The sequence below is a fragment of the Cibotium barometz genome, chromosome 56 (assembly GCF_041138505.1).
Source record: "Cibotium barometz isolate CiBa-2024 chromosome 56, ASM4113850v1, whole genome shotgun sequence".
NCBI lineage: Eukaryota > Viridiplantae > Streptophyta > Polypodiopsida > Cyatheales > Cibotiaceae > Cibotium > Cibotium barometz.
The window spans coordinates 2,094,508-2,119,606 of NC_141101.1; the positions used below are offsets into that span (position 1 = coordinate 2,094,508).

The following is a 25,099-nucleotide window of genomic DNA, read 5'->3' on the forward strand; positions in this document are numbered from 1 at the left end:
GATGAATATAAGTATGGAATGATAGATTACACTCCAGGGTAGAAGGAGATCTTTTGAGGGCATCTGGTTCTCGGGTCATGGGCCCAAAAATGGGCCAAGAAACTAGCAGCAAGACATTTGGTCTTTTGTTTAGTCGATGGCCAACTAGGATCAACTTATGATGATACGACCAACCTTGCCTCTCTCTTGTATCAAGATCCTTGAGTTTAGATCTATCTCCTCTACGTTGTGTGCCCTTACTTCACTACATCGTGTGCCCTTGCTGCCATCAAAGCTCCAGAGCACACGTGCAATAAGCATATGCCATCGGTTTGTGATTCGCAATAATGCATAATTATCCATCTCTTGCATCAAGTTATTATAAAGATTTTGATGTTTTTGTGCAAGCGCAAGTCATATTTTCCTACAAAAGAACTACTAAAAGTTACTATGTAGGCTACATACATAATGTGTTCTATCTCCCATGCTTCGGACTCACCTTGTGCCACCATTTTCCCTCTTAGGCCACCATCCCGTGTAAATACAAGGATCCCAGGCCACCCCACTTGTAGAACCATAACTACTACTCCTTATAATGGGCCATACAACCATGAGCTAGTTGGTACATGGACATTACAATATAAGGTGGGGCATAAATATCCAACATATATTTCTTGGAGCCTCTTGTAAGTTTTGCAGCATTATTACACACTTTCTAATTGTTTTTTTCTTTTTCTTTTTTTGAAAAAATAATTTGCGCAACTAATTCCTAGTTGATGAGATGACTCCTGTCAAGGCTCCGCATGCCCTTTTTCAAACACCACGCCCCACACCATTCAGGGTAGCCAGCAAGATTTGAACCCATAGCCTCGGGCATATCAACCAAACATGTTTATTCATGCACATCGCGTCTATGCTAGTTCGAGCAACATCTTTCATGCTTGCAATGACTTTGTATCGCTTCACGACATCGAGCCATGTGAGCATTTACAAGATGAACTTTTGAGAAGCTCCAGTAGTTTAGTGAGAATCTCGACATTTTAGAAGCTCAAGGGTCCTCATTGAAGCTTGTGAGGAGGGTAGAGAGCCAGCTTGAGATTCTTATTGTGTGTGCAGCCTTGGCATGTGGGTGTTGGGGGAAAAAATCTATGGAGGGAACATGGATATTAAAATGTGATGGTGATGGTAGTGTAATGGTGGGAATTTTATCAACCCCCTCCAAGGATTCATAGATTTTGGTCGTATGAGTCGGTCACAATCAACTTTCCTTCATAAATAATAATACTTATTTACACAGACCATGTCTTGCTCTACGAGATCCAGAGCAGCAAGGCACCTTTCGGCCATGTCTTACTCTGGATGGGTGTCTATATTTTGAAGCCTTGCTGGCTACTCGAGTTCGATTGGTGCAGATCGGGAATCCTTCACCTAATCCGGTATTAACTTCCATGCTAATCCAGGTGCCTAAGATTCCCCTTCTGCATCAATTGAATTGGAGTTGCAGAGCGATGGATGACCTTCGAGTTACTGTACTTCTCATCTTGTAAGTATTCACGAGCTTGGGTTGTCTGCAGTTGTGGTTATCTTATCTAATCCTAATGTTTTTTAATCTAAGCATAAGCTGTTTAGCGCACAATTAACGCATTAGGGTGCTTAACCTAAGCATTAGTGTGCTCATAAGATAGCTAAGTGTACTAATTGGGCGGATTAAGGTGCTTGACTCAAGGATTAAAGCGCTTAATTAAGTATTTCGCACCGTCTGATCTCGTCTGTACCGATTTATTCATCAATATTAGCTCAATTAACCCATGGCAGGGGTATGCTTTTGTGTGATACAACCCTATTTATTTAGATTTGGGGCTCTGAGTGGTTGAATCTTAATCATTTCTACAGATAGAAGAGTTTGAAGTTTGCAGGTTTGCTTGAAGGCTCATCTATATGGTGGGCTTTTAGGTATCATAGGCTATTATTATTTTAGCTAACAAATGCCATAGTCTACTTTTGGATCTAACATCACATGCATTAAGCCTTGGCTATTTTCTCACACAAAAACACTTAAGGAGGTTATTTTAGAGAGAGAAATTGGGAATTGGGGTAAAAGATTAACAGGAGGTTCTTTTTAGGGTGGAAGTGGGAAGAAGATTGCTTGAAATGATGGGTGGATTCAGTGGGTTGAGATTCCGGAAGGCGAATTTTACCAAATCAAAAGGGCAACAGAGTCGGCTTACAAGGCATGTGGTAGTTTGTGTTGAGCATTTTCTTTAACTACATGAAGTAGGACTCTATGCTCATTCTTCTTGGAATACTGTGGATAGTAAATTTATGTGAGTATGTGTCCATGTGTACATTGAGATTGACAATTTTCAATTGTTTTCTGTGAATTTAACACCTTGGTTGTTTTAGCATTCAAGCTGTTTGATACCATGAAGTACAAATAATATTTGAGTTGAGAATCATGGCTTTTCGCTCTGAGTGTATCACCTTCATTTTAGTATGTTAGATAGTAATGTATATGAATATATAATAATTATAAAACCACACATTCGTGTGGGGAGAGTTTGGCACACTTCCTCTCCAAAAATTATAAGACCGACGAACATGCCCTTCCTTGGGAACATCATAGCACATTGACTTTGGATCTCATCAGCCTGCATTTGCATGATATGTTTAGGTTGAGCCACAGAAAAGGAATCACTGGGGAAACTAACAAAGAAAACGCAGTAGAGGCTTGTTTGCAATAGCAGGTTAGATAAATCTAGCGAGACTGCAAAAAAGGCGATGAGTTGGTTGTGGTGACTAGCAGAGGCTGGTGAAGCAGCTGAAGCAATGGTAGCAAAGGAGTGAAAGCACTCAGCCTGAATGCATCAGGGGAAGCACAATGCTACTCATTACTTGGGCTCCCAAGCAAGGGTAAAATTGAACAGAGAAACCTTTTCCACACTTTGAGAAACTAAAGCCAAGAGCCCAAAAAAGGAACAGGAAAAAAAAGCCGCAACTATGGGGGCATATACTTAGCAATGACTGCATGATGTCAAGTTGTTTATTTAAATCGAATCCAAAGAAAGAAGGGAGTTTATTAGGTTTTGTTGAAAGTCTGCACATTTCGAATGGCTTACAAAGAATAGAATGTACAACAGTCAACTAAGTACTAATTTTGTATCATGTAACCTGAACATGTAGCTGTAGTACAAAAGTATCCACTGTCCAGTATACATCCTTAATATAATTGTCTTGCTAAAGCTAGCCTGTGGTCATCTGTTAACCACTAATCCTAATATCACAACTTTGGAGTTGGATAATTGAGGCCTCCATTAAATAAAAGGTACAGCCATGCTCTACAACATAGTTTCCAGAAACGCCGTTTCTGGCCCACCGAAACGTTTCCGAAACGTGGAAACGTTTCCGTTTCCAGAAACGGCGTTTCCAAGGTGTAATTTTTCCAGGGTTTAGAAACCCGCGTGCTGTTTTTTGCCGGCATTTTGCGCGCTTATTTCCGCCGCCTGTTTGGAGCTGCTCTACCCATCTACCTTGCCCTCTACCCCTCTACCTCCACATCAGCCCTCTACCACGCCCTCTACCTCTACTTGGGGCCTCCACCTTTGCCATCTAAGCTCTACCAAGCAAGGAGGAGTCGCACCTTGCTCGTAGCCTGCAGGACCAGAAAAACAGCCTCCACTTCTCGAATCTCTCCGAGTCTCCCGACCTCGAACCGCACAAGTAAGTTAAGTAAGATGGCTCGGACTGACAGAGCGATTTTTGGAGCACTTAGCTCTAGGATTTTGTCATGCCAACAGCTGCTGCCAGCCACATGGATATTTTTTGATCATGTTTTGTATTTACTATAGTCTATACATATGGATTATGGATGATGGATGATGGATGATGGATCTTGTTTTGTATTGACTCTTTTGAGGCTTGAGCCTTGAGCCTACAGTTGTCATTTCTGAATTTTGATCTATCATTTGAGTCTTTGACATTGAACTTGAGCAAAGATGTATTTTTCAAGCTTTTGTAATGTTTTTATTAATTATATATGTATGTATTAAACCCTAAAACCGAAACTCCGTTTCCCTGTTTCTTCCCGAAGGCCGAAACTCCGAAACTCCACCCCCGTTTCCGAAACTCGTGGAAACTATGCTCTACAATTGATAATTCAAAGAAAACCTGCTCTGAATGGCTCAAAAGCAAGGTGTATAAGCCAAAGCTGGTGGGCACTAATCTTGAGCAACAGATTCCTCGCCTGATCGATCTTCTAAGCCAACGTCAACTTGATGTGATCCATCAGAACAGATTTTCTTCCAATCCCTTATCAGCACCTTGTGATGTCTCTGCCGAAATGGCACAAGCCACTGATTACTTGCCTGGTATGAGAGAATCTTCTGAACGTAATACAATACATAAGCCTGGGAAGCTCACACCACATCCTCGCTAACTTTAGAGACCCCAAAATGTGATGTGTCTAGCATCCAGCTGCCCCAAATGTGCGACCACTGCAAATAGCTCAAACTCAGCCAGGCTCATGCAGGTCAGTGTGGAGTCAGCCTCTTTACCATTTATGAAAAGAAGCATGTTCCCATGCCTTGAGCGCACAATAGACAAAGAAAGTAAGCAGCCACGTCCATTTGAGTGTCGAGAGTGCTCCAGCCTTTTGATTTGGAGAGACAACATGAGAGGCAGCTTCCTTGAAGACATCTGCTTGACAGACTCTTGTAGCACCTCAGGTTTTGATAGTAAAACTTCTCATTGGACCTAGCCTCTCTGACCAGCATGATATACATTCATACAAGGTCATCCCTAAGCCCAAGCTCATCGCCACTTGTGCCCCTCGGCCAGATTGTCCACTATTGCCATCGGTGATGTTAGAATCTGGATGCAATGTATATGGGCCATAACCAGGTCCCAAGTCCAATTAAGTGTCGATGCAAGATCATTCGTCGTCACATCAGAGCGCAAGAGCTCAGAGAAGAGTATGGAAATTGATACCATAGAAATGGAGGAAATGAAGTCACTATGGTATTAGCAGTTTCATGATGAAATGTGATGCTGTTAATACCGTACAAAGTACATTTTGCTGCACTCACAGTCTCCATCACTTGCACTGCAAGCAAGGAAGAAATTCAACTTATTTTTCATACAAACATACCATACAAAGTACATTTTGCTGCAATCAGTATATACTCAGACCATCAAGAATTTTGATGAAATACTTCTTGTTCCTCTCTGCCAAAGATGGATTTGCCACATTCCCATGGGTCCTATCAACAACTGTGATAAAAAACTTGTGGGCATCCTACTGCTCATAACCAGCTAGATTTGTCACATGCTGCCACCAGCTGCAAAACAACACATGAACATTAGATACCATGGGAAGTTTCCAGGAAAGGGTACCCTTTCTTCATCAAGAGATGGCCCTGCCAGACCAGATAATCCAGTTTTAGCCCCTTCCCCGGGGATGGAAACACCAGCCTGTTCAAAATGAGAGTTCATGATACCAAAGTTCTCTGCACATGTTGTTTCAGGTTCTCCTGCAATCTGTCGATGCTGGCTCCGATGGCTGCTACCCGTCAGTTGTTTCTCAGTGGTTCACAGCTATCTGTGCTAGTATATGCTCACAATGATGCTTCCCTGGAATTAACAGGACTCACCATAGCTTGTGCCCTGGCTCCAAGGGTAGAAGGTAATCGGAAGCTCCACACAGCACGTAACCACCGACTCTGTTGCCATTTCTAGGCATATGTTACATTGAAAATGAGCTCCGACAGGGCTGCCTGGATCCTCTTGCCATCCCCGAATGGCTGAATAAGAGCACATTCTCCTAAAACATATGCCAAAATAGTAGGCTGACCACTTAAAAACATGCCTAGGTTCACACAATAAAGTGCCTAAAAATGTTTTAATAGATGAAGCACAAATTTTGATCTCATCTATCCTTTTTTTTAAAATTAACATCCACTGGCTTCTATCCCCAGTGTTGACCAATGACCTGTTTTGAATAATAGTTGAGACTTCTGTGAGAGGTTATTACAAGGCCCTAGAGAAGTCCCAGACTCATCACCTTCCCGGGCAAATCTCGAGGCTCTTAGCGCAATGGATTTCCTCAGCACGATGAGCCCCCACACATACCCGAGGCTTGCCCTGGAGTCCTCACGATAGCTCTCGCCCTTGAGGGTGACACTAGAGCATAGTACCCCCGAGTTTCCACCTAGTTCTTAGGACCTGGCTCCAGATGGACCAGCAGGTAAGGTCTTCCACTCTTCTTCCTCATCTAGTGCACTATATGCAACAAAGCACAGATCTATGCTGCAAACAGAAGAGCAGTATGATCAAACATATAAGCAATACCAAGGGTGTTTCATAAGAATCCAAACAGCATATAGAGGATCAAAGCACAGATCTCTGCTGCAAACAGAAGAGCATTATGATGAAACATATAAGCAATACCAAGGGTGTTTCAGAAGGATCCAAACAGCAATATGATTAACCCACAGGCAATCCATACAGCTAGTAGGGGGCAACACCACATGCTGAAAGAAAATCACACATTACCTGTCTTTGTTCACGATCCGCATCATGAAGCCGATGCTGCTGATAGTTACTCCTCTCCCTATAAAATATATAAATAGAATATTTTGTTCTATACTACTTCATATATAAGAGAGAGATTTAAAAATAGCGCTATTTTTATTATATAATGAAAATAGCTTTATTCCTTATATTGAATATGTACTTTTATATATTGTAGATATTTTATAACATTTTTTACACACTTTACATCCTTTTATTATTGTATAGTTTTTTTTTGGAGATATTTCAATATATGGAATTGTTATGATGTCGATATAATAATATTAAATTTCTTTATTAGTATAATATTTTATTCTATACAATTAAAGACCTTATGTAATATATTTTTGGTAATAATATGTAAGAACATATTAAATATTGTTTGATATATTACGATTATATTAATGTTATACTATATGTTGAAATATATCAATCAAATAATAATAAAGAAAATATTGATTGATATTATTATTATTACGATTATATTAATGCAATATTATATATATTGAAATATATCAATCAAATAATAATAAAGAAAATGATGATATGTATAATAATATACTATCATAATAACAATAACAACTATATAATTCTATATTAGATTCTATTACGTATATAATGATTATAAAGTAAAAACATTATCAAATTTATATTATTATAATATAGTATATTCACATATTAATATACCATCAAATTAATGCTATTCAATATATTAGAACATAATCTTTATAATATTTTATATAAATATATAAAATTAACCTTTTTATTTCATTAGTCATATTACACACATTGCAGCCTGCTAAGGGCTTCTGTCTTACTAGAGCTAAGAAAAGTAAGCTATGTCGCTAATGAGGTGGTAACTGAAGTGGTAAAGGTGCTTGTGTAGGACCAAGAGGTCCAGGGTTGTTAATCCTACAAGGTGCTTCTTGGAGGCATTCACCAACAATGGACAGATAAAAAAGTGTCTGTCGGGGAGCATGCCTACACCATGTGGCATTAGCACATTGTCTTCACCCCTAAGGGACTTGAGATTTATATCTATTTTTCTCTGGTGGCCTTCCAACTTCTGCATACCCTCAGATAAACATCACAACTTGGATCGAAGTACCCCTAGTAGGATGCATGTAAACCCTTTGCTTATGTAGACACCTTGTCCTTAGGTTGTTTACGGGGATCGAATGTGCACCCTGACAAACTTGGATGGGCATAGAAGCTACATCAAGAGCTTTGGTTTCTTGTTTAGTCACAAGTATATATCCAAATTGGGTGATGTAGACCATTTGATCCATATGGACCAGTCGTACCAGCTATAGGCCAAGGTCGACTTACGATAATCCTAGGTACTACATATAGACGTATTTGGCAGCCTGCCTCTTTGTCTCGAGATCGTTAAGTTTAGATCTCTAGGGCATCTCTAACTCACTTGATTTTAGCATGGTTACATGAATGATTGCACCTTGGAGGAAGATGCAGAGCCCAATTGATTCTTGGGCTTTTGCAGGCTTTGGTTGCATTACCGGCTCCTCTCCTTGGTAACTTTGTTTTAGCTTTTAATCATTCCCAAGTATATGTGTATGCACAATTGATAGGAAGCGCTACGTTACATATATACAATGGGGTTTTAAGGTTTTGACTTACCATGTGGCCTTACTGAGAGCGAAGCCAAAGAGTCGCTTGCCCATCCTTGACAAAAGCCTTGACCTCTTTTCCACACCGGCTTTGCTAGCATGCTTGATTGAGCTTTATCTTTCTATTTCCCACTAGCGAGTTGGTGTTGTAGCATGGCATACATAGGTTGTAGTGTCATGGTGATCTTTTTGAGCCTTAGGGTTGCTCTACTATGGGTGGCTCTTGTTGGATGGGAACATGCATGGGTAAGGCCACTGCACATGGGCAAGGTACTACCTCTTACTGCTTGTTGGCCACGGATTACTCCAACCTCTCTAAAGGTGGTGTCGCACATGACTTGAGGTGAAACCCATTGCTCTCCTTTCTTGGTTAAGCTTTGGGGTTGGCATCAGAGGCATGGCTTTTGAACTCCACTCCACCTTTGGTCTCATGAGTTTGATGGCATGGTTGCAAAGGCTTGTAGTGCACATTTTTCTTGAAAATGAAACCCAAATATGGGGGTTTCCTTCGTAGAAGCCTTGTGCTTCGAGCAGCTTGGGGCCATGTAGTTAAGTGGTCTTTTTAGGAGACCTCTAGCTCAAGGTGAGCAGGTTCCACCACCACTCAAATGCATGAGCATGAACATGGATATAATTTTGGCACTTGTGCAATATTTGGTGGCTTGGGCTTCCGCCCACTTAGTCACATAATCAGTTGGCGACTAGAATGTATCTACAATGCATTGGCTTAAATGTATTGCGGACCCGCTAAATAGCCAAGCATTTACATCATAAAAAATGGGTGCGTCAATAAAGCGAGCCGAGAGCAAAAATCACACAGAATACAAAAATAAGAGCAAAAATCACACAGAATACAAAAATAGATTATCCCCTTCAAGCGAGCAGATTTGTGCTTGTGCTGCTCTCTAAAACATTGACATAACACTGAACTTAATTATTAAATGACTGAAAACATTGACATAACACTGAACTTAATTATTAAATGACTGAAAACATTGACATAACACTGAACTTAATTAAATCAATTAATATAAGTGTGTTATTTATATAGCGCACAGAGTACAAAAAGTTTAATTGATATTCTCAAAATATTCTCAAAACATTATAAGTATATCCTATAATTGTTGTGGGTGGCTCCTCTGAGATCTTGTGAGCATCTCTTTCAAAATATAATTAGGAATCTTTGGCTGATGGATATGCATATTATTGTTCACATCCTGTCCAAGAATCATCAGGAAAACAAAGTAGATATGTTTCCAGGCAAGATATGGTTTTCTTTTGACCAACCTATCATTGAATTCTGCACACGAACATATTGGGTGGTTCTGAATGGTTACTTCAATGGGTAGGGCTTCTTTGTTCTGGATTTCCCTCACTTTAAATATTTCCTTCTGCCCTTCCATTTGAACATGTCCTCCCATAATTTCTACATTCATATCTAACGCAGCACTGATCTGTGCATATGCAGCTTTCGATATACCTTTTCGATAGGGGTATTTTTGCTTATCTTCCTCAAGAATTTTTTGCTTGTTTTGTTCACTCTCTTGAAGCAAACTATTTGGAATCTGTACACCAATCTCAAATCCAGCTTTTACTAAATCATGAGCTTCCCTGACTTTCAAGTGTGTACCTGTTGCTATTGGCCAAACATTAGAAACACTTGCAAGTGGATGTAAGATTGTCTTTGTAGGCTTCCAAGTGTGTCGAACATCATTATTACAGAAATAGCAGTACTTTTCTTTCCTCCAAGAAGATAATTGACAATCACTCCAAAAGCATGGTGCCACTTCTCCGCCTCGTAGCTTTCTGCTACATTTTTTTCCTCCTACCCAATGGTTACATTCTACTCTATTGAAGATCGGAATCCTGCGCAATGCCCACTTTGTCTGATGAATATCTTGCTCTAATGATTGAAGTGCTACGTCACCTTCTTCTGGATTTATTGATGCTTGCCCTTTTTCATGCTTATCCACTGTCACATAAACAAACTCTGGTCGGTGGCTAGAGCTCCCTACATTCCCCTCATGGACCTCATGAAGTGGACGTTTAGCTCGAATAGTCTTTTTCTCACCCTTGAAATTTATCCTGTTTGTAAACATTGGAGTGCCCATCACTGCATCATCAATTGCCCTTGAAGTAGCAGCTGGAGAAGGGCTTGAAGTTTGTCTGGAAAGAGCTCTCTCAATTAATATCTCTAGGTCAGGCCCTCCACCTATATATTTTCCTTCCATAAAAGCCATTTGACGAGCACACTGGAAGTAAGCATTGATGAGATCTGAAACACATGCATCGTACAAACTAATTTATGTTTGTATCCTTCTCCTGCTAGCCAACTAGCATGCTTGGCTTCAGAGAGGTTCGTCCGTGGTACCAGAGCATTTACAATAGGCTCACCATCCTGTTCATTGAAAACCCATTGCACAAAGATAAACCCAAACCAGTAGGTTTTTTAATTACTGCTATTGAATTAAGTTCATAGAAAAAAAAAACATACATAACATACCTTAATAATAAAATGACCCCAACGACTTGCTCTATAGTGCCACCAACTAAGCCAACTATCTAGCTTGGGAATGTTTCTGTCTGCTGCCTTTCCTGTTGCCCACCATGCACGTATCTTACGGAATAGCACTAAAGCATCCTCTTTGGTTGGTGCAGTCCTCCACCTCTCACACATTTCATTGTGTTTTTCCATATGTTGAGCATATATATACTTTTGTGTATGCACTCGAAGATTGTCCTTCCAATGAAAAACGCAAGATCTCTCCTTTCCTACCATCTCATCTCCATTGTTATATACTGACCTAATAGCATTCCAATTTGCACCTGCTTCGTCGGCCATGAAGCCAAAAAAGTTTGCTGATTTCCCAGTATGGTCGATCATAACTGCATTCAAATTTTCCCAAAACATTATCTGTGCTGTCTCATCCTCCTCTCTAAACTCACAAGTTGCAATTGTGAGTAGCTCTCCAATCCTGCAAGAAGAGTATTTGGAAGATTATTGTATTGTAACAACTCAGTCGAACAGTCATTTCATTTTGAAAAGAGAATAAAAATTAAAACATACGTGTGATCATACACATGTGCACCCATTGTGTGCCAATCATTCTCCACTCGGTGTACATGATCAAAACAAACCCATGAATGTCGAAGGTCTCGATCCCCCGCAGCATCCATTCTATTGACAATATCAACGCCAGAGCCAGGGCCAGTTGTGGACATCTTGAAAAGATAGCACCTCTCATCACTTTTGGTTGCTTGCAAGGGAAACCTTGATCCGTGGAAGAACTGAAAGTGGCATTTTCTTTTTAACTCTAGGATAGCCTCAAATCCATCACCTAGTGCTCGACTTGTCTTTCGACTTTGCATTACCATCTGCTTCACCCTACATTTACCAAGTTGGTTAAGAAATTACATATATATATATATATATATATATATATTCAATAGAAAAGAACTTACTTTTTGAGATTTATTAAAGATATTAGCTCTTGAGACATCTCCTGGAGTTCCCTCTCTGACATAAACTCTCCAATCACTTTATCATCGTCAGTGAAAGCCTTCAAAACCAACTCCCTGGCAACAATCATTTGTACCTTTCGTGGACCCGCATTATGGTCCATCTGAACAACACGAGCTACTAAGGCTTTAATGTTTCGCATAGATGCTCGACACATGCCTCTAGCAATTGTGTGTGTATGTTTCCCATAGTGAAGGAACAATCTACTATGGGAGTGATCTTTAGGCATAAAATAGTAGGCAGACACTGAACATGTTTTTATGCACATTGGAACATGCTTACAAAAGAAACACTCTAAGTTTCCATAACTTCCCAAAGCCAAACATCCTTCATTTGGGGATTTCAATAATTGGCCATTCCAATGGAGCCTATTCGGTGATTTGTTTCGAAATCGATAAGTGCATCTTTCATTCATACACTGGAAGGTACCCCCACAAAAACTCTTTCTCAAAATAAAAGATTTATTAGTTCTTGTTTGTGTCTGGGGTTTTGTCCATGCATTTTCTTCATATTTGTGCTCCATACCCTCCATGCCCTTCCCATCTAAAAGCTCATAAATGCAATTTTCTTCATACTTCTTAGGGAGCTCCTTGACTTTTCCTTTGAATGTGCATTCATTTATAATATTATGGAATATGTCATTGGGCGGCAAAGTACGAACAATTTGGAAGGCAGATACTGCAGTGTCAAATGCAGGATCACCTTCCTCAATGTCAATTAAATTATCTGCATGCACCACCTTTTCCATGTCCTCTTCATCCAAGTCACTAGGAAAAAAATCAACAATCCAAAGTCAACAATTGAAACAAGAAAGATAACCTCACTATATTTTACCATGTTTCAAAAGTTGAAATGTCACTCACATAGGTGAGGTCTTGCTGCCAGATCCAGAAGGAATATCCCCAGGGGTAGGGAGTGGTGTTGATGTAATGGCTACTTTTGCAACATAAAATGATGACAGGGTATTATCTAAGATATAATACCCATGTTCACCAATCCCATGGTACAAGGGAATTGTCCCTATGCTCTCAAAACCATCATCAGTTTGCAATAGACCTTCAATAAAAATTTCATGTTCTGCACCTAGTTTTTCTTTCATTAATTCGGCTGATAATAAACATTTCCCATGTGAAAATGACAGTCTAAAAAGAGGGCCTCCAACTTTGTGTAGAAAAATCTGAACATCTGACTCAGAATCCCTACATTTCAAGAATACATTCCAAAAGAAAGTATAATGTGAGCACACATATCCATTAATATTCAAAACAAAGTAATACTATATACATTACACGTGAGAAAAAGGCATAGGCTTCCTTTGGAATGAAAGTCTAATGAAAGGACAAGCTGGAAAAGCTATTTTTTAGTATATTTACTCACTAGTTTGAAAGACTACTAAAACAGACTATTTCTAGATGTTGCAATCAATCACAAAAAAAAATATAGATGTTGCAATCAATCAACTCGTGGTAAAACTCCGGAGTTCTTCTCTTTATATGTTATTTCTCATGCACTGTTTTGCCATTGCTTCTTATTAGGTTGCCATTGCTTCTTATTAGTTCACCCTCAAGCTGCTCTCAGACCACCCTCCTCTTAAGATACAATGGAGCTGCTCTGTCTTTCTATTTATATATTACTATCTCTAGTTTTCTCAACATTTTCAGAGGGTGATACCTCTGAAGAAGAAAATAGTGAAATTAGTGAAAATAGTGAAATGGCTCCAGAGGAGCCAGATACCCCACCCGCTGAATGGTATGAGAGCTGCCATGATGGAATTGCAGATAGCGATTCCACCACAGAATATTCTCGGGTGGACTGGTACAATTTTCCTTTCAAGGAAGAAGAAGAGGAAGAGGAAATACAAGAGGAGGAAGAGGAGGAAGAGGAGGAAGATGAAGAAATGCCTGAAGAAATGCCCGAGCAGGAAGAGGAAGCAGAACATAAAGAAATGCCCATTGAAATGCCCGAGGCAGACACAGGCACAGGCTATGATGCAGATGCAGAGAACATCCCCGACTCCCACGGTGAGAAAGATGACAATAAGGACGATAGGGATGACAGTGAAGAAGATGACAGTGAGGAAGATGGGGATGCATAAATTTCCCCATCTTCCTTATTTTGTCCTGCAATTTTTCTAGTAGGATTTTGCCGATTTTGCCCTGTAATTTTCCCAGTAGGACTCCAACTAAATTTGCCCAGTACGTTTTTGTTTTGTAATTTTCCCCAGTAGGATTTTGTTTTTGTAATTTTGTACTGCAATTTTCCCAGAAGGATTTTGTTTTGTAATTTTCCCAGTACGATTTTGAAGTATAATTTGCACATTTTTCCTTGTACTACAGTGGTTTAATTTTTAGTGGTTTAATGTTCAAGTAAGCACAATAATATATATTCACACGACTTTTTAGTGGTCAAATGTGTACTGCAGTGGTTTAGACTTTTTAGACTTTTAGAAGAAGTCCTTTTAGAAATATTTACACGACTTTTAGAAGAAGTCCTTTTTAGAAATATTTACACAACTTTTAGAAATATTTACACGACTGTAATCTATTGGAAGACCACGACTGGAATATATCTGCACAGTAACGTTGTGAAGTACAACAACGTTGAAGATGAAGATGTCTGCTGCGCTCATGTTGCAACTCTCACCCTCACGACAAAGGGCATCACCTGCCCGAGCATCACCTGCCCGAAAGAGAGTATGTTCTTTTACGTTTTTTAAATGTGCGTTTTTTCCTTGCGTTTGTATTTTGTGTGTGGGGCCAAGACCATGAATGTCTATTGGCTCCTCCTCTTCATTGTATAGCTAAAGATGGCCACGTACTGGCACAAGATGGTCATTGTAGAGCGCACTTGATCTAGGAGGCCCCTACACAGGCATGTCTTGTCTATCCATGGAGGCATCCACATTAGCAAAAGATGTCTATGTTTTTGATGGGCATGTTGAGCCCTTGGCCACTGTAGAGCTAAACATTGGCTTATGCTTTATCTGCAGAGCTAACATGGTTATTGTAGAGCTTCCTGGATCAAGTGCGCTCAGCGCACTTGATCCTGGAGGCCCTACACAGGCATGTCTTGTCTATCCATGGAGGCATCCACATTAGCAAAAGATGTCTATGTTTTTATTAAAAATAAGGGCTCAACATGCCCATCAAAAAATTTAGACCTCAACATGGCCACTGTAGAGCTAAACATTGGCTTATGCTTTATCTGCAGAGCTAACATGGTTATTGTAGAGCTTCCTGGATCAAGTGCGCTCAGCGCGCTTGATCCTGGAGGCCCTACACAGGCATGTCTTGTCTATCCATGGAGGCATCCACATTAGCAAAAGATGTCTATGTTTTTATTAAAAATAAGTGCTCAACATGCCCATCAAAAAAGTTAGACCTCAACATGGCCACTGTAGAGCTAAACATTGGCTTATGCTTTATCTGCAGAGCTAACATGGTTATTGTAGAGCTTCCTGGATCAAGTGCGCTCAGCGCACTTGATCCTGGAGGCCCTACATAGACATGTCTTGATCCAGTAAAAAAATTTACACCTTACATAGACACCTCAACATGGCTACTTACTGTAGAGCTAAACATGGCCACTGCAAAGCTATCTGGAGGCTTCATCTGCAGAGCCATTGTAGAGCTTCCAGGATCAAGTGCGCTCAGCGCACTTGATCCTAGAGGCCTTACATAGACAGACCTACATAAACATGGACCTACATAAACATGTCAACATGGACCTACATAAACATGTCTTGATCCAGCAGAAAATTTACACCTCAATATGGCCACTGTAGAGCTAAACATGGCCACTGCAAAGCTATCTCGAGACTTGCATGTGCAGAGCCATGACTATGCCATCATAGTCATTGTAGAGCTTCCAGGATCAAGTGCGCTCAGCGCACTTGATCCTGGAGGCCCTACATAGACATGTTTTGATCCTCAATATGGCCACTGTAGAGCTAAACATGGCCACTACAGAGCTATCTCGAGACTTCATCTGCAGAGCCATGACTATGCCATCATAGTCATTGTAGAGAATGAGTTTTTACATTGGCCATTAAAATCCAGATTGTAATCAATAGCAGTACATTATTACAAGCAGAGAGCTAAACATGGCCACTGCAAAGCTATCTCGAGACTTGCATGTGCAGAGCCATGACTATGCCATCCTTGTCATTGTAGAGCTTCCAGGATCAAGTGCGCTCAGCGCACTTGATCCTAGAGGCCCTACATAGACATGTTTTGATCCTCAATATGGCCACTGTAGAGCTAAACATGGCCACTACAGAGCTATCTCGAGACTTCATCTGCAGAGCCATGACTATGCCATCATAGTCATTGTAGAGAAGGAGTTTTTACATTGGCCATTAAATAAAAAAATCTAGATTGTAATCAATAGCAGTACATTATTGCAAGCACAGAGAGATAGAGAGAGGGGGACTTACATGCTTGCAAACACGCAGAGGATATTTGCAGGTGATAATTGTAGAAGAGGATAGTTGTAGACGACAGCTGCAGAGAATAGAGTAGAAGATAGTTGTAGAAGACGATAGCTGCAGAGGATAGTCGTAGAAAATGGTCGTAGAAAATGCACGAGTGTACCTTTCCTTCCAGCCGTTGCAGAGGAATGAAATCCTTTTTGGGAAAAGGTTTTTTCGAGCACTTTGTTATTAATGATTAGGAATTTACAGCCTTGAATAATCCGTATACTTTGTGCCAACCCGAGATTATTTTCAACCTTGAATAATCCGTATATTTTGCGCCAACCCTGCCAACCCATGATTATACAACCTTAAATAATCCGTATACTTTGTGCCAGCCCATGCCAACCCATGATTATACTACCTAGAATAATTCGTGTAGTTTACTTTACTTTTTGTGGGAAGAGTTATATCTTTGAAAATGGACACCAACTCCCAACGTTATGTGACTAGATCTTCTTGTTCTCAAAAAGATTGTTGTTTTGCTGGTATGGATTCCTTACTACCTCCTCCTAAACGCTCCAAAAAATTACAGGCAAGAACAACCGACAGGGTGTCTCGAGGATTGTTTGATGAGGAAGTTCAGAGTCAAGGCCAAGTGTTGATGGAGAATGATAGACATGAGAATGAGAGAGACAGGGATGACAGACAAGAAGAGGATGAGAGACAGAATGATAGAGAGGATGAGAGACAAGAGGATGAGAGAGAGGATGATGATAGAGAGGAAGATAGACAGGAGGATGAGAGAGAGGATGATGACAGAGAGGATGATAGAGAGGATGATAGAGAGGAGGATGAGAGAGAGCATGATGATAGAGAGGATGATAGACAGGAGGATGAGAGAGAGGGTGATGATAGACAAGAAGATGGGAATGATAGAGAGGATGATAATGAAGAAGAAGAAGGTGGAGACACATTGACAACTGAGACAAGAAAAACAGAGAGCATCAAAGCAGAAATTTTCGGAAAGATCCTTAAAACCTCTACTCCAACTGCATTCATCGATCGAATTAGAGTTAGATTCAGCACCCCCCCCCCCCCCCAAGATCCCCTTGTGTAGGCTTCTTCCAACAGAGGCCATAAGGAGACTATGCCCCAGTACTGATAAGAACCTTGGTCGAGCATTCAAGAACCTTGGTGGGTATCTTGAAAGCAAGGGGGCGTTCACGGTGTCCATGTTTGATTTGGATGGAGAGGAGACTCCTCTGACTGAAGAAACAACATTGTCATGGAGTTCAACATGGAGGGATGTGAATGGAACTTTTGAAGAGTCTCTCAGAAATATGCCAGAATGGGGACCGTTCATCCAGGGTAAAATGATACATGTACTGGATGGAAACAACCGCTATAAATCTTGGATGGATTTGATTGCTCAAGGTGAGGGTGATTTGAAATGTTTTTATCTATTTATACAATTTTATGTATGCATCTAATATAATTTTATCATCTTCTTTCCTTTTACTCAGAATTTCCAAATGACATCTCTAAGCATTGTCTGGTGGCCTGTGACTTTCTACAATTCGAGAAGGCTGACGTTGGAGAGCTGATGTTTTCTCTTTCCAGATTGAATAAGTATATGTTTTATTATTTTTCTCTTTTTTGCTCTTGGCATTGATTGCATGATGTTGCTTCAACTCTCTACATTGGTTGTACTAGGATGCATGACTATGCCTTTGTACCAACAACTTTTGGGGATAGGCTCTTCCAAATAAGGAGAATTGGTGAGTCCGATAAGACTACCCTCCTTGCAGAGCTCGATGATGAGGACAAGGCTTGGATGGAGAATGAAATGAAAAAGTGCCCCACTCGTGGCAAAAAAAGCTGGTTTTCTGTTCCAATAAATATATTGGCATGGCTTGTGTTTAAGGTATGCAAGATATTAAAGGTATGCAAGATCTACTTAATTATGCGAAATATGTTTAATGTATGCAAGAGTAATTTTGTAATTAAATGGACTCTGTAGGACGATATGGAGATGAAAATCGAGGTCAAGGCTAAGGGCATGGATGTAGACGGAAGGGCTAAGGTGATAAGAGAGGTAGAAATTCTGTATAAGAATAGGGTGGGAAAGTTTGCCCGCATAGCAGACCCTGCCAATGGAGAATACTTTTGGCGTGCTGTTTTGTCACTTCCTTGGCATGCAGCAGGGACCCATATTGCGACAGAAGAGAAACTGAACATGATTGGGGCTGCACAAGTTAGGGATGAAGATAAGGCATTCTTAGTTCGAATGTTGGATAATTCACAAGCTAGCATTCGAGAGATAGAGTACTTGCCTAAAGACAAAGCAAAAGCTAGAGAGTGGCTACATTCATTTGTGTTCTGGCTACAAATAAGTTCTTATGGCTCCAAGCTTCTGGAGGAGATTGAAAATTGTGATAGAATCTCCTTACCTTCCATTAATTCCTTTATAAACTATGTCGTCTTTCATCGACGAAAGTGTTTCAAAAAAGCTTTCAGAGTTCATCAGGGGGATATAAAATTTAGCAATGATATGGACACACAAAAAGGGCTACGCTCTGCAACACATCGAGTTGTTTATAGGTAAAAAAAAAACTTGGTCAATTTTATTTCTTCTCCTTATGCTTCTTATATAGCCTATTGACTTTAGTTTTCCTTTCCATTTCGAATTTAGATGGCTGCTGAAAGAGGTGGATAGTGGTGTAGTACAGGCCATACCACCTCTTGTGTTGTTATGGATTTGCGAGGATACTCCACGATATATATATGCGGATCTGCACCTTGGGAGAGTAAGTGTTTTCTGTAATCATGGTCATGATGATAAAATGTATGTATGATGATAAAACGTATGTTATCTATTTTTGAAATGCATGGTTAGCCTCTATCAAGTGTTGAAAAGACAAGATGCCCCTGGTGGCTAGACATGGAGAGGTTTGTTGTGCCAGATGAAGAAATTCAATTACATGATCAACACTTAGCTATATTGGCTAAGATGACCATAGTGGAGGGTTCTGATGAGGTAACCATAAGTTGTCTCTGATTTTTGCACGATGATAAAGTTTTTTGATGAGGTAATTTATAACCATAAGTTGTCTTTGTGCAGAGTATACCATTGACTGCAGTACGTGGCTGCTCTACGAGCTCTCATGCCACATCTATAGCCTCTACATCTAGAATGCACCCTCTACCAGTTAACCTAGGGAGGGATATAGTGAGTCAAGCATTGGATGCAAATAGGAGACAAAGAGAAGTACATCAAACAACAAGTACTTCGGGCAATGTACATGTAGCCTCGTCTATGATCCAACCAGCACCTTTGAAAGGTGATATCATGCCGTTAACAGTAGTGTATGTTTATTGGGGCGATAAATATTTTTCTCTTACCAATCAATCTTCTTCTGTGTTTCTTCTTGCATTGTGGGAATTCGCAGGCATGGTATATGCATTCAATACCTCCATCGAGGACCTTGCAAGGGACTGTAAGAACATAGAAGGGCCATCCCCTCTATTCAAACATGTTTTGGAAGCCATGAATGTGCTTTGTAATAAAGGAAAAGTCCATGGGAAAAGGACTGACTATTGTGTGGAGATGGTGTTTGTAGACTTCCCCTCAAACCTCGTTGTTGAGGGTTGTTTGGGACACAGAGTGCCACCTTGGAATGTGGTTAGCGAAAGTCTATATGAGGCAACTTTTCAATTTGTAGACTTTTGTCTTAATGATCATGGCTTCATAACATGCCTTTATACAATGGAAGAAGGAGTGAAGATAGAGCATGAGGCAACATCTAGAGGATTTGTGGTCTTTCATCGACAAGTGGTCAAATGCACTCCACCAGTGGGAAAGAAGATGGGACAACTTGTAACAAAGGTAGCTGCACACTTCTCTTCTACAAAAATTCTTGTGTCTATGTCTATTTCAACTTATAGCCTAAGGAATTCACTACTATTTGAATGGATTTCATTACAGGTTGCATGTCTTATTCTATCTGTTTTTGTACGCTCAAGTACACCAAGGCAGTATTTACGGATGTATGGAGATAAGGTGGAAGAGCAAAATCTTGGGAGTGAATTAGATCTGGAACAAGACCTCATTCAAGATATGTAAGGGATCGACTCTGGATCTGTGATTAAAAACAATGTCTATGTATTTAGGGTTTAGGTTTTTGGGTCTCTCATCTCTGTGTTTATGTAGTGTTCCTGAAGAGGATATGGTAAAACGAAAGGGAAAGCCTTGGAGAGGTGGTTGCCAAAGAGGGCAGAAGCTATGCAAGTACATAGTATCTCTCTTTTCAAAGACAGGGGATACTATTGTTGACTTGTTTACTGGGACTGGAACTCTTGGACTTATTGCAGCGGTCATGGAACGTAATGTTATTATCTTTGAAAAGGACCATCGCATATATAATAAGCTATTGGAGCCATATTCTACAAAGGTAATTCCCAAATTAATAAGACAAGGCACTGTTAATACCCCATAATCCTCTATAAATGCAATGTTCATTAATTTCTTACTTTTTTGCAGTTTGAAGAAGACTAAAGACATTTTGGATCTTAGCATTTTTTGTGAAGACAGAAGACATTTTGGATATTAGCATTTTTGGTGGATGTAGCGTGATATTTGAACTTTTTTTTAAAGACATTTAAAGACAGTTTCGATGTAGCATTTTTGGTGGATACAGAAGACATTTTATATATTAGCATTTTTGGTGGATGTAGCGTGATATTTGAACTTTTATTTAAAGACAGTTTGGATGTAGCATTTTTGGTGGATGTAGTAAGCCTGCTTTTATTTTGTGTCTTGAATACATTGTCTTGAAGGTGGTATGTTTTGAAGGTGGTATGGCATGTCATGTAGTAAGCCTGCTTTTTTTTTTGGTATGTCATGTGTCATTCTTGCTCACTTTCAATGGATACATGACAAGAAACTACTCGCATCTCGTATTGATTTGAAAATAATTTGCAAATTGGCTCGCTGCAATGGGCTCGCTCCGTGGCCACCCTCATAAAAAATATGGCAATGAGTTTAACGAATTGGCATAAATGCCATAAAATAATTCCAAGAACATAGATTTGCCATTGTAGAACCATTAGAAATTTGTTGAAATGATGCCAAAATTGGGTGTCATCATTCCTCACACACTAGATTGGCGAAGTGTCCTCACGAGCCAAATGTCCACAATCAACTTCAAAATCTTCACACACTTTGTTCTCTTCCAAGACACATCACATTCTCCTACACTAATTCTCTAACACACCTCTTCACACAAACCCCCCACAACAACTCCTAGGCTCAACTAACAATAAAGATAGGGATTTTCACCACAATCAACCTACAAAAACACATTTCCACCCAATGAAAGAAAGATATGAGATGCCACATTAACCCCCCAAAAATGAACCCCAACAAAAGATTTTATGATTACGAACACCCTCACAAAAGATTCACATTCACGCACTCGACCCACCTAAGGAAACACTCCCACATTTGAATGAAGCATAAGAAATAAAACAATAAAAAGAAAAAGAAAACTAAACCTATTGACCTTATAAGAAAGGATTATTGGTTCTTGTGTAGTGATAATGGGTTGATTTCTTGGCTAAGGAAAGCATCAGTAAAATTGTGGCTTGAAAGGATCCTCTCCCTTATAAAGAGTCGGGCTTTCATGTATGCAAAGAAGAGCTAAAAATCAGCTTTGGAGCTCTTTGCGTGTGAAATACTGCTAGTGTAGGACATTCATACTAATCACCTTCTCTTAAGCTTTAATTTAGAAGCTTATCTTTAGTGCAGGCAATTGATTGGAGGGCAATAGACGTGGTGGACGTTTAAGATGCTATGGCCGTTTCTTGACGACGTTGAAGATGCATTGGCCCAGGCTAGCCATTTCGAATATGCAGGCGAAATTATGGCGTGGTTGTTGATGAACCTGTACTAGAATGGTGATGACATGGCTAGTAAGAAGAGATGGATTTCTAGCGTGTCACTCGAGCTTGGACTTGCCAATGTGTAGGGGATGTGCACTGATCCTTCCCTAGGAGGTGGTGCCTTTGATGGGATCGAAATGAAGTTGTCATCTATCACATTGGATAAAATGTTATGGTGACCATGGTAGCCCATGGAAGGCCAACATTGACTTCCTACTAAGTCCTCCTTCACTGCATCTAGCAATGCAAAATCTAGTTAGATTGGTTCGAAAGATAGAGGTTTCAGCTCTTTTTGCAACTTCTTAAGAATGGTCACCCACGGGTTCGTCGGCTATGACCTTTGGCATGCTCTTAGGTTCCCTTAATGGTTCTATCATTCACTTTGGAATAGGGTTTGAGATACGCTCAGGTGAGGCCAATGGTTTGTACTTGACCACTTTCTCAAGTACTAGCTCAGCCAACTTGTTGAGACCCAGACACCAGCACTTTTTTGTCCAAGATCATACTAGCTTAATCCACATCATTGTATTGTATATACAAGCCTTAAAGAAAGAGGCCATAATCCACTATGGACCTCACGTAGCATATGATAACTCCCAATTCTAGGGCTTAATTCATCTATTTTTGAGCAAAATTAGGTTATTTTAGCTATTTTTTAGTAATTTTGGGAGTAAAAATTAGCAATTTTTAGCAAAAATATTAATTTTTAACGAATTTGAGTTCAAAAAAATAAAGAACATGTCAAAAGAAGCTTAAGCTAAAGTTTTGGTATTATTTGGATTATAATTATGAATCATAAATGAATTATGAAAATATGGTCTATTGAGGTAAATATTTCAAGAAACCATGTTAATTAATGTGTTAATTCATATGACATGAATCACTCGTGAGTCTAAAAATGTTCTATCAGTATAAATTTTTTGAATATGATTAGCAGCTATTTACTAATAAAAATTAGGGGTTTACTTGTTTCTTAGAGGAGTGTTAACTTTTCTGATAAATATAAATAATTAATAAATTATGTAAAGTAAAAATGAGAAAATTAAAGTAAATTTTAATGATATGGAATTTAATTTGGGTATGTTTGTAATTATAAAAAAGTAGTTTAGAAAAATAATATCTATTTTTCTTTACATTTATGAAATTTTTAAAAATTTAAATAATGCTTTATCATTAAAGAATTTGGAGATGGTTTAAAAAATAAGTAGGCTTTATTTTCTGATGTAGGTTCATTGTGCAAAAGAGAATTAACAAAAAATAAGTTTATGATGGGAGTGTAGTGTAAAATGGAGTTAATTATGTGATTAGAGGAGGGTTAATTATGTGATTAGAGGAGGGTTAATAATTAGAGTTAGATAAAGAGTTTAAATATGCTTAATGAAAGAAAAGTGTTAGCTTTTGTGAATCTTGAGGTTTGTAAGAAATGATGTCAATGGGATTTTATTTGTTGGTATTTTTGTAAAATGACCTAATTGTGGGTATGTTGAAGGCTTAATAAGTGAAGATCTAGAAGTAGTTAAGTGATAATCAGTAAAGAAAAGATGATTAGAAGTAATTAAGTGATAATCAATAAAGAAAAAATGTTTACTTTATGATGAAGAAAGTGCGTGTGAGTTTTGAGCATGAAAAGAATTAATTTGTTAAGAGTTATTTTATAAAACTTTAGAGGCTTAACCATTGAAAAAAATGTAGGTTGTTATGTTCAATTGAGTAGTATGGAATTATTTACATTGCTCAAGTGAATGCATTTATATATGCAATAGTGAAATATTAATGTGTGAAATGATAATGTATGTGAGGATAATTCTATGTTGGTTGAGTGAGTTGGGTTATATTAGTTCCTTTTAGGATATAGTTTAAGGTAAGATAGGAGTGGTTATCCGTAAAGTAGGTGGTTAGTGGAGGGGAAGCCCTCGATCTTTCTGCTATCCTTCTTATCAGTAAAGTAGGTGGTTAGTGAAGGGGAAGCCCTCGATCTTTCTAGTATCCTTCTCTATATATTTTAAAGAGGAGTTCCCAGTGGCTTTAATAGTAGAGAGCGAGTGAAAAGTTCTCAAATACTACAAAGGGGAAATTGTCCATGCTACTTGTCTAAATGATATCCTAGAAAGAATTAGTAGAATCTTATCAAAGGAATAAGTGTTTATGAGATGTGTTTAAAGGTAATGTTTGGACTACACAAGAATGTGATTATTTGAATTTAAATGATAATAGTTAACATATAAATTACCCTTACATAGCGTAACAACCTAGCACTTGGCTGGCTTGAACCCTGTTTAGAGAGTTATTTGAGAGTACAGTTTTCATGGGTCATTTTTGGTGCATTTGCCGTGGTGCATTTGCCGCGGGAGTTCTAGTAAAGCTATAACAAGAGTTAATTAGTATGAGTGTTAGCAAGGGTCTCGTGGGGTGCACTACTAAATGAGTAAGAAATCCTATGTATCATGTGCATTTAAAGGGTATTTAAAAAACCCCATTACCTGTTATTTTTTCATGAATAAAATGACTCCTTTTTCTTTATAGACTTATGAGTTTTTTTTTTCAAAATCGATAAAAAAACCCCTTCTGTAAATGTATTTCTATAAATTTACCTTAAAATTTTGAATTAAAAAACCCTTTCATTTGAACTCACGTGCTATACTTACATATTTTTAGGTGAACCCCCCAAGGCAAGGGTGTAGATAATAAAGACTTAACTTAGATAGCGGAATTTCGCATTAATGCAAAAGCTTAATTAGAGAAACCTATAGCATCTATATTAGGTATCCAAAGAAAACGAAGAGGAGCATAGTGAGGAAACCCAAGAAGAAGAAGAGGCAATTCAAGAATTGAGTGATGACAAGGGGGAAACGAGTGAGCAAGGAACTAAAGAGAAAGGATTAACTCTTTGTGTGAACATCTATGATTTGGAATATATAGAGGACTCAAGTCCTAGTTATCTAGCCATCGAGCTTGCCATACATTGGGGTTTGGTAGATAAGATAGAATTAGAGACCATTTCATTTTCTACTTGTATTGTAGTGGATATTGGAAAGGCACCATGCCACAAATAAC

General features: G+C 39.1%; 2 protein-coding genes, 1 long non-coding RNA gene and 1 pseudogene across 3 annotated transcripts; 3 read left to right on the forward strand and 1 right to left on the reverse strand.

Annotated features, from left to right (window-relative positions):
- The first annotated feature begins 1,237 nt into the window (after positions 1-1,237).
- Positions 1,238-22,335, forward strand: LOC147606782 (uncharacterized). The gene is made up of 3 exons (XR_015264857.1): positions 1,238-1,522; positions 2,103-2,210; positions 21,912-22,335. It is a non-coding gene; the product is annotated as an uncharacterized LOC147606782 (long non-coding RNA).
- Positions 3,271-5,887, reverse strand: LOC147606783 (ubiquitin C-terminal hydrolase 22-like; annotated as a pseudogene).
- Positions 17,338-19,614, forward strand: LOC147606784 (uncharacterized). The gene is made up of 8 exons (XM_086791118.1): positions 17,338-17,539; positions 17,629-17,734; positions 17,819-18,029; positions 18,126-18,706; positions 18,798-18,912; positions 19,002-19,142; positions 19,227-19,466; positions 19,555-19,614. Exons 1-8 carry the CDS (start codon positions 17,338-17,340, stop codon positions 19,612-19,614), a joined length of 1,656 nt encoding a protein of 551 aa, XP_086647244.1.
- Positions 19,658-20,868, forward strand: LOC147606785 (uncharacterized). Its single transcript, XM_086790983.1, has 4 exons — positions 19,658-19,991; positions 20,091-20,224; positions 20,316-20,556; positions 20,646-20,868. The coding sequence occupies exons 1-4, from the start codon at positions 19,713-19,715 to the stop codon at positions 20,658-20,660; spliced, it is 669 nt and encodes a 222-aa protein (XP_086647109.1). The 5' UTR covers positions 19,658-19,712; the 3' UTR covers positions 20,661-20,868.
- Positions 22,336-25,099: the final 2,764 nt, after the last annotated feature.